The sequence below is a fragment of the Alligator sinensis genome, unplaced genomic scaffold (genome assembly GCF_000455745.1).
Source record: "Alligator sinensis unplaced genomic scaffold, ASM45574v1 scaffold154_1, whole genome shotgun sequence".
Taxonomy (NCBI): domain Eukaryota; kingdom Metazoa; phylum Chordata; order Crocodylia; family Alligatoridae; genus Alligator; species Alligator sinensis.
In genome coordinates this window covers 619,104-628,719 of record NW_005842072.1, presented here as the reverse complement: position 1 = coordinate 628,719, position 9,616 = coordinate 619,104, and the positions used below count along the sequence as shown (strand labels likewise).

Here is a 9,616-nt window from a genome sequence, read left to right as displayed (position 1 = left end):
CCCAGCTCTGGCTCTACCCTGCAGCTGCCTCCCACTCCATGCCCCGCAAATCTGGGGGCATATGCCCCCCCGCCCTTCTGGGATGCAAGCAGTGGTGGGAGCTGCCTCTGCTCCCTCCCCCCATGAGCTGCAGCTCCTCCCCCTGCCCCGTCCCTCACCGTGCAGGATGTTTATCTGCCCCCCACACCCCTTCCCTTCCCCCTCCCCTTTCACCACACCGGACTTACCAGCTGGAGGCAACTGTATCGGAAATCGGATGGGTATCGGCTGATATGCCTCCTTAAATGTCAGCTGTCGGTATCGGCCCCAAAAATCTCTATCGTTGCACCCAAGTAATTTGAAATGTGATGTTCTCACCTGTTATGAGTTGTCTCAGTTTTCACCATGTTTAAATTGTCCTTTTCTAACCTAAATTTCAGCTTTATCATCAGATTTTCACTGTTATTTGCCATATACAGTCCAATTAACCTCAGTGACTTACATTTTTATCTTTAGTTTGGGAAGACAAAGGTGGGGGGATATGAGATCATGAAGGATAGGAGAACTGTTATTCACCAAGTCCCAGAATACAGTAAGGGGCACCCACTGAAATTATCAAGAGGCAGGTTTAAAACAAACAAGAGGAAATACTTCGTTACGCAGCATATACTTGTGGAATCTGTTGTCACAAGAAGTTGTGGAGACAGACAGTATAACCTGGTTCCAAAACAGATAAAACAAATTAATGGAGGACAGGTCCATTGGAAGCTATTAAATTAAACAGTTGGGGATCTCTCTCTAAATCTGACATCTGTAAACTAATGGTGGTTGATGCCAGCAAGGGTATGAAACGAGATGGATTATTCTAGATGTACCCTGTTCACATAATCTCCTAAAACCTCTACTACTTGCCAGTACTGGAGATCAGTTACTGTGCTGAATGCAACTACTTATGTTGTTCTTCACTATAAATGTAAGAACTGTTAGGTAACTCAGTGGATTCAAAATTAACAGAAACTCATGGGTGTAAGCCAAATTTACTTTAACAAGCACAAGCTTATTTTCTGACATCTTTGTGTTACTAGCCGTGAAGTCAGCCCTCAGAAGGTAAATACCGCAGGACTCAAATTAGAGAGAAAGAAGATGGCACCTCATTTGCTTAATTCATATTCCTGCTACTCATCTATTTTTTTTATGCTGTAGGAAATAATTGGATTGAGAAACTGACTACAAGCGTATTGGTTTTGAAGTTACTCAGTGTAGAACATAGCATGACATTAAAATTACTCTTCTACTTTTTTCTAAGATTGATAGGAAGATAAACATTTAACAGATATGCCTTCATTAAAATATATCACAAATATATTCAGAACAAAATGTAATGAGTATCAACAAAATCGGAAACAAAGGAGTAATATAGCAATATCTGGTGTTGTCCTGGGAATGTAATTAACCACCTAAATAATACTTCAGTTAATTTTAAAATATATTCTTAATTTCAGTTCTTAGTTTTATTCACAAATTCAATTAATAGTGTAGCAATGTAAAAACACTTTGCTATACATTTAAGGAGGAAAAGTGAATTCTTAAGAATATCCTTTTTCAAATGAAGTAACACTGAATCCATTTCACATGGGTTGCCTCAGAGATCCTACTGCAGGCATACTGCTGTTAGGTTTCAGTATCACATTCTGGTTATGAGGGGTGTTTCATGCAAGATGGTAAAAGCAGATAAATACACTTTTTCAAAAACGTGGAGATTATTTGTGTATTGCGTAATACAAGTTTTACAAGTTATTGAACAATTGTTAAGTTCTGGGTCTGAGTTTTTAGCTGTAAATCATGTTGGAACACAATGCATGCATTTGATGACAGTTTTGTGCAGAATCCTAATATTCTACACGTTTCTCTTTTTAAGTTCAATTCTTTCATTTGTGTCATAAAAGATATGCTTAATAGACTGGAAGCTGAGCATAAGACCAAACTTGAACAACTTCATGTAATGCAAGAACAGCAGAAGTAAGTATGTCTCTAATCAGTTTCAGCTCGCCAGTTTAACTACAACTGAAATGGGTTGGTCAGTGGTACCAGATGTAATAAAACCTTACCAGGTTCTCATTCCAATAATTGAGAGCTCTTGGAAATAGCCAGGCTTGCCCTGTATGCTATCCTTGCCAACATTTGAAATTGGCAAATAAATTCACCATAACTTTTCAGTTTCATCCAGTTATCCAAAATACATGATAAAATGCTATGATAAAAGAATATTTTTAGCATAATATTAAGAATTAATGCAGAAGAATAATCTACTTTATTGATTTATACCACTTTCATATTATTTTTGCTTTGTGCTACAGAACTTTGGATATAACTAACCAAATGAATGTGTCTGAAGAGGCAAAATCTAGCAGTACTGGTAATCAGGTAAGAGTTATATTTTATTGGTTCGGTTCCATATAGGAGTTTAAAATACTAATTTTAGGTTACAACATGTAATTTTTTTTTTAACCAATTTGAACAGATTGACAAAGTGTTTAACAGTATAGGTACTGACTTGCTACCTAGCGGATCTGATATCAAAGAAAATGAACTGTCATCAAAACAGAGAAAGGTAGGTCAGAACTTTTTCTTTATTTTTTATTTGTTTGTTCAGAGTTGTTTTGTTACACAGATGTCTTTGTATGTGAGGCTGATTTTTAGAAAAAGGAGGACTTGTCTCAAGAAAATTACATAAATATTTACGTTGTATTTAGTGCTTTAAAAGAATATAACCAAACGCACCACTCCAAATGTTCACAGACATTTTTTTAAAACTGAAATTGTGAATTCAGCAACATTGGCACTAAAATTATAAACTAGTTTCCTTCCTACTTTTAATACAGATTTAACAACTAGCAAACCTTTATTGTAAAACTTAGGTAGTGGATTTAGGTATTGGAACGAAATACTCGGGCAATCTTTAATTTCTGCATAGGGGACCTTTCACCCTCAAAGAAAAACCACCGCCACCAAAAAATGTAAAAGAATGAAGGCAAAGAAATTAAAAGACAAAACTGAATTGCTGGCATTTAGGCTTTTATAGACAATACTCTATTTTAGTTTTTTTCAGATACTGAAATTCACTAAATCAATTAAATATATGATCTCTAACTCATTCTTAAAACTCCAATACATTTGGAATAAGATGGGAATGAAGAAAAAACCTTTTTACCATCTGATGATAATACCACTATTTTCTCTGTTCAAGACATCACTTACACTTGAAGAGAAGCAAAAGTTAGCAAAAGAACAAGAACAGGCACAAAAATTGAAAAACCAGCAGAAAAGAACAAGAACAGGCACAAAAATTGAAAACCCAGCCTCCACTTAAGCCTCAAACGCATACAATCACACCTCCAGTAAAACAGGTGAGATAATGTATTTACTGTATTGAGCTCTCTTCATTGTTGCCTTGACCCTACTTCCTTACAGGTATTGTATGCATTAGAAATACTGTATTTGCTATTTGTTGCGTCTTTGTTTACTAAGAGAAAAACCCTTATTTTCATTTATGTTAACTCTGTAAAGTCATTGTAGCTAGACAACAACAAACTTTAGTCTGACCATGAGTTCATTAAACTAGGGTGTTTGATGGGGGGTTTTGAGGGTTTAAAAAAAAAACACTTTTATCTATTTATGCTCACCTTGCATTCCCTATGTTGGTAGCAATGGGCCTCAAGATTTTTATTTTTTTGTCTTAATCCTTTATCCATGTTGAAAGCCCATAGTACTGAGATACTGGGTGTGTCTACATACGAAAGTAGCGTGATGCAGTAAGTTCCAGTGCAATTCACACTGGAGTTTATTGCCCCCAGGCACAGTGTTTATATGTGCACCTGGGACTGCAGGACATTGAGCCCTGGGCAGTGCTGTCCTGGCTGGCAAGGGGTCCGGTGGGGTCAGCCTGCCAGCCCGGAGCTGCTCCGCCCTGGCTCAGTGTGCTGCAGAGGGGCTGGCTGGGGCACATGGGTGTTACAGGGTGGGGATGCCTACCGGCAGGCAGCCCCACCCTGTAGCAACTCTTGTGCCCCAGCCAGCCCTGTCACCGTCTACATGTGAATTGTGCTGGAGTAAATAACTCTGCCATAGGATAGTACTTGTGTCGGGCGCTAAACCTACAGCAGAGTTAATTAGTTTACTCTGGCCTAATAACTCTGGGCAACTGTAGCCCATTGCAGTTATGAAAAGGTACAGATGTAGTGGGTTTTTTATTGGTGCTCTGATACAAGCATATAGCTCCCACTGACTTCTGTAGGAATTGAATATGTAACTGAAAGCTAAATCAGAGGCACAGATGGGCAGCAGCTCTGTACAGCTCTGTTCTAGCTGCCATGGTGCCATGGAAGCACAGCCAGCCCACCACAGCAGCAGTGGCTATTGTTGTGCACTTATATATAGCCATAGAAACTATCATGCATACATTTCATGATCAGTTTTAGTTGAACATAAGGTCAAATTAATTCTGGCTTCTGAAAAATATATTAAAGGAACATCACCTTGAATTGCAACTGCAGAAGCAATGTGATAAGATGTTAATGTATCTGTAAAAGAAAAACATTAAACTATTTTTTGTATGTTTTTCAGGCAAAGGACTTAACAGAAACTTTGATAGATAATATGTCATCTTTGACCAGTCATTCTATTAGTAAACCTAAAGTTGCTTCTTCAGGCAGCTTCTCTTCTGTCCCGTCTATGGGTATTGGAATGGGATTTTCATCACCTGTTGACAGCACAAAAAGAAACATAACAAATGGCCTGAATACTACCATAGGTCTTCAGACTTCTGGATTCAGCATGGGGGCTGGTACCACAAGCCAGAATTTCTTCAGCAGTCCAAGTGGAACTGGAACAGCCAAGGTTAACATAGTACCAGCCCCCAATATGCCAAACTATAGCCCTGTGAGTGCAACATCTGCAGTCTCACAGCTGACCCAACAAAACAGACCTGCAGATATGTCTTCTCTAGATAATCTTTTTGGTCCTCAAAAACCCAAAGTCAGTATGAACCAGCTGGCACAGCAGAAATCAACCCCGTGGGTTAATCAATTTGTACCCCCTCAGGGGTCCCCAGGCACAACCAGTTCAGTGTTGGGACCACAGATGAACATAGTAGGACAACCTGGTTTTGGTATGCAGGGTAATCCTTTCTTTAATCCTCAGAACTTTGCACAGCCAACAAACACTATGACGAGCAGCAGCTCAGCTAGCAATGACTTAAAAGATCTTTTTGGGTAAAAGGTTTTGCTTTCTTTTTCAATGATTGCTACAGTTTGAATCATGGGTAAGCTGATTAACATCTTATTATGATTTGGTAAAAATTTAACTAAGAAAATTTCCCATCTCGCAAAATAAAGTTTTTTGCACAGGAAAAAAGACTGTTTACCTGCTGACTGGATAATATTGTAGAATTGCTTAAGTGTAAAGTCACCTGATGCAATAAATAGTCTGCTCTATTTTCCCAATCTCAGAGCTTTGAAGTCAGGATACATTTAACCTTCATATGTCTATTCATAAAAAAGCTAAATTTTCAGAAACTTGTATGTGTGGTTTTTTTACTCCATAAGTTTAAAAAGCCACATCTTGACATTGAAAAAACTTGTGTGTTGTGTAAAACTAAACAGAATGGATTTGTTCTGTTACCACTTAACCATATATTTGTTGAATATGTCATGGCCCTTAATTTATACCGACAACACAGCATGGGAAAAGTTTGATTCTTATGCAGTCTCAGATTGTCAGTTGCAGTAGTTATGTTTATATGGATATGTCTCTAATCATGCGCAGGAGTCTGAGGATTTGAAATTATTTGATTTTTCACTTGCATTAGTCAGGGCATGTCTACACATGCATTAATACACTGTAGTTACTGCGCATTAAGTTCAGTTCCTGTAATAGGTACTAATTCAATGCTCAGTGCGCAGTAGCACCAGCATACGCCTTTTTAGTGAAGCTGCTGCACAGTAGACTAATTCTGCTGCACATTAGCACATGTTTTGCCATGACGCATTAATGCACAGTAGAATCAGTCTATTGTGCATTTAGCATCTCATGTAGATGCCCTCTATGTATTCTAAGATGAGTGAAGTGGCAACAGTAAATATTCTAATAGCAATGACTGGTGCATTGCTCCAGTAGTCATACAGACTTGCACTTTGCTTTGTAGTATTGGATCCCAGTTTTCAGGCCCAGAGCAAGAGCCACATACTGCTTAAAATCCTATTTAAAACATGGCACGTAACTTAGTGATATAAATCGGAAGCAAAATATTTCTTGTTTTCAGTGGCAAAATTGGTAGTTTTTCACTGGTGCAAACTAAGAATCAGAGCTGTTACTAAGCACCATAGGAAAAAAACAGTCCCTAAATTTAAGTGTTATCTGCCTCAGTTTTGATACAGTTGGCTTGTTTATATGGAAATATTTTGAATCAATTAGCATTTTCTGGCTGTGGGGAAGGACAGACTGCATTTAATGTGGCATACGACTGTATGAAAAAGCAGTAAGCCATGATTTCCTTAACTTGAATAAACTGTTAGCTTCCAATTTAGTTTTCACTCAAGCTCTCTTATGAAGGATAAATACCTATGATTTGAATTCTCAAGTGAAAATCTGTGAGCACTAGAACATATTTGATGAGTACATAGCTGTTTTAAACCCTTATTCTGTATTGCTCCAAATTTAATAAAGTTCTACAGAAAATCAAGCAGTAGTTGTTTCTGCTTCCCAAGAGGTAGATGTTCAGCTTCCCCATGATGGAATCTCTGCTCTGTCAGTTACCACTGTTGGGTTCTAACTTTGTCTTTCCTAGGAATTTCAGGAACTTTCTTATGTAATATTTTGAACACTATAGCTGGATATTTTGAGAAGGAAAGAATTAGTTAACTTTTGTTTTTTGTTTCTTTTGGGGTTTTTTTAAGCCTACATTATTTTTCAAAGCCTTTCACTGAAGAAATTCTTTCATTTGCTGCTTAAGAAACCAAAGGGCCTTATGCTGTAAATGTGACTTGTATTTGTTAAATTATACTTTCACAGTTTTAAATGACGATAACTTCAAACGCATCTCTTGATGAAATCTTGATGTATTATAGCTGCTACCTTAGTCCTTTTATTTTTTAAAATTCCTGGGACCAGTGAAATTGTGGTAATAAACATATTGTGATGCTTATGTGCTGTAGATCCATGGTCGATATTGTAGGTTACATTGAACTAGTTGCATAATTTGTATAATGTTAGGAATACTAAATATTTAAATTTCATATGTGGTTAATGGCATTCTATACTCCGAGTGATCTTAATACCTTTCTTTTTAAAATAAATCAATGTGATCTGATTTCTGAGAGCTATGTTTTGTTAGGGCAATTGAAGACAAGACTTTGAAGAATTACTTGTCCATTCTCACATTATAGCAAAAATAACCTTATGATGAAAATGACACGTGTTAGTAGCAGAATTATGTTTCCAAAATAGAGGTGGGCTCAAACTACAAAATTCTGACTTGGAGTACAGTGGTTCCCTTTTCACCTCCTCCCATAGATGGAACGTGGGAAAATTTAGATACAGTTTTGGACTCCAGCTCTCCTGAACTTTGGTTGTTTGAGATCTGTGGTTTTGGTTTGAGCCAGTCTCTAGTTTAGAGCATAGGATATTATATGGAAATCCTTTTTTATGCCTTTTTATAAAGTTTAATTTAAGAGGTAAGATTTATATACAGAGGTAATATACTGAATAAAGGCCTCTGCCTAGCTTGAATAATACAAAATACTTCGTATGCAGCGCTTGATTGCATAATATCTGTTTCTCTGTCAGTCTTTTTCTTGCAACTATACGGTATCAATTTTTATCAGAAGGGATCAGGGAAAAAATACTAACAAACAGAAGTAAAGAATGTTCATAGAAATACAAATCAAATATTTCCAGTAAATTTCAAATACTATTTTTTTATTTGGGCTACACTATCACCAAGGACCATGTTGTGGGACAGAAAAGTCCATTAGTTGACACCTTTTTATTTTTTTTAAGGCATCTGCTTAATTCAGAGGAGAGGGGAGGGAAAGGTTATTTTTTCCCCAAAGTGCTTGTTTCTTCTGGCCTCTTTGCCTACAGCACTTCTTTAAGAAGCCTACTCCATGATGTATCCCCAGTTGCTGCTTCTTACCCAGATGCTCCTGAGGGTTGAAGGTATGTATATTCATATGGCAAGTGGGTTTAGTTAGGACTGCTGGATCAGGAAAAATGTATGCCTGGAACTCCAATGAATGTTAGGAGAAAGGGTGAAGGAGAAATAAGAGCGTTATAGAAGATAACGCCCACCGGCCCCAGTCTGTCATTTCCTGCGGAAGGATGTCTATGAGTTAAGAAAGAAGCTGGTAAGATATGTCACCATCTATATATGCCCCCCTCCCCCCCACACACACTTTATTTTTATCCACTTTTAAAATATTATTTCTAAGTATAGCAGAAAAAGGGATCAGTCCTAAAAACATAGAATTAAGACTGTGGGTTTGAAATTTGTGATATTGCCTCTTAAAAATTTAGAGAATGTTGGTAACTTTACCAAAATAGTCATTCATTGGAAAACAAATTGTACTGCATTGCCATGAATGCATTTTATAGCATCTGCCTTTCACACTTCAGTTAACTTAAATAGATGGAAAGGTTGTACACTATCAGTAAGTTCACGTTTGTTTAATTTCCCAACATCTTAATCCTGTGCTTACCACTGTGTTTGGAAACTCCCATTGACTTCAGTGGGCTTTTGCACTTCAAGATACTCAATGCAGGTGTGGGGTCAAGCTCTCAGTTAACTCTCAGTTAAGATGCTCTCACATTTTCAGTTATAACAGAGAAAAAAGGGGAGGAAGTACGTTCCCCCCCTTTTTTTTTTTTTTTTTTTTTTTGGACTTGCTTCATTGCAGTGCATTTACTATAAAATGAGAAATGTAAATACTTGATAGAAAGCAGCCTCATCTCTCTTTGGGTACAAAGAATTAGTTCTGCTGTTCTGACATCTACATGTCTAGTGATCATAAACCTAACTCCTAGCCTTTCCCATATTGGAATTTTTGGTTCAGGTTCTAAAGTATCAGAGTTGCTGAAGCACCCTTGGAAACACAAGACAAAATGAGCCTTTAAAAAAACCTACTGTATTTAATAGGGCTTGAAACTCCTGCTCACCCAAACTGCTATGTATTTTTGCCTGGGATGGGATTAAGTGCCTTAGTGGAGCAATGGAACTGCTGACTTTTTGGGCAGGGTTTCTGGGCAGCCCCTGTGCTAACTTCATTCCCACTAGGAAAGAGATGGTGGGGCAAAATGGCCCTAAGGGCCATTCCTTTCTATCCTCTTTGGTGGCAGAGAACAAGGTTATTGCATTGCTTTTCCAAATAATGAAGGTTGGGGATAAGGAGCAGAGCAGTCTATGGGGAAGACCAAAGATCTTCTCCATATGTAGAAGGGCAGCAGCACAAGAAGACACCTGAAAAAAGGTAAACGGTGTCCAAATGTCCATTATTACTTGGAAAGTGGACATGGTTTCATAATTGATTTTATTAGGAAACATGATTGTAAGGAAGTGAAGATATGGCTAGGTGAATGAAACGGG

The 9,616-nt window shown here is 37.7% G+C and overlaps 1 protein-coding gene across 5 annotated transcripts in view; it reads left to right on the top strand.

Annotated features, from left to right (window-relative positions):
* SCYL2 (SCY1 like pseudokinase 2) overlaps nt 1-7,345 on the top strand; it is a 47,022-nt gene extending 39,677 nt beyond the window's left edge. For 2 of the 5 annotated variants that reach the window (XM_014519952.2, XM_025204192.1), the window contains exons 13-18: nt 1,898-1,998; nt 2,337-2,403; nt 2,501-2,590; nt 3,227-3,301; nt 3,342-3,386; nt 4,603-7,345. In XM_014519952.2, the coding sequence (XP_014375438.1) occupies nt 1,898-1,998; nt 2,337-2,403; nt 2,501-2,590; nt 3,227-3,301; nt 3,342-3,386; nt 4,603-5,253 (1,029 nt within the window). In that variant the 3' untranslated portion in view covers nt 5,254-7,345. The other 3 variants (XM_025204193.1, XM_014519953.2, XM_025204191.1) reach the window with 3 other exon arrangements.
* Nucleotides 7,346-9,616: the final 2,271 nt, after the last annotated feature.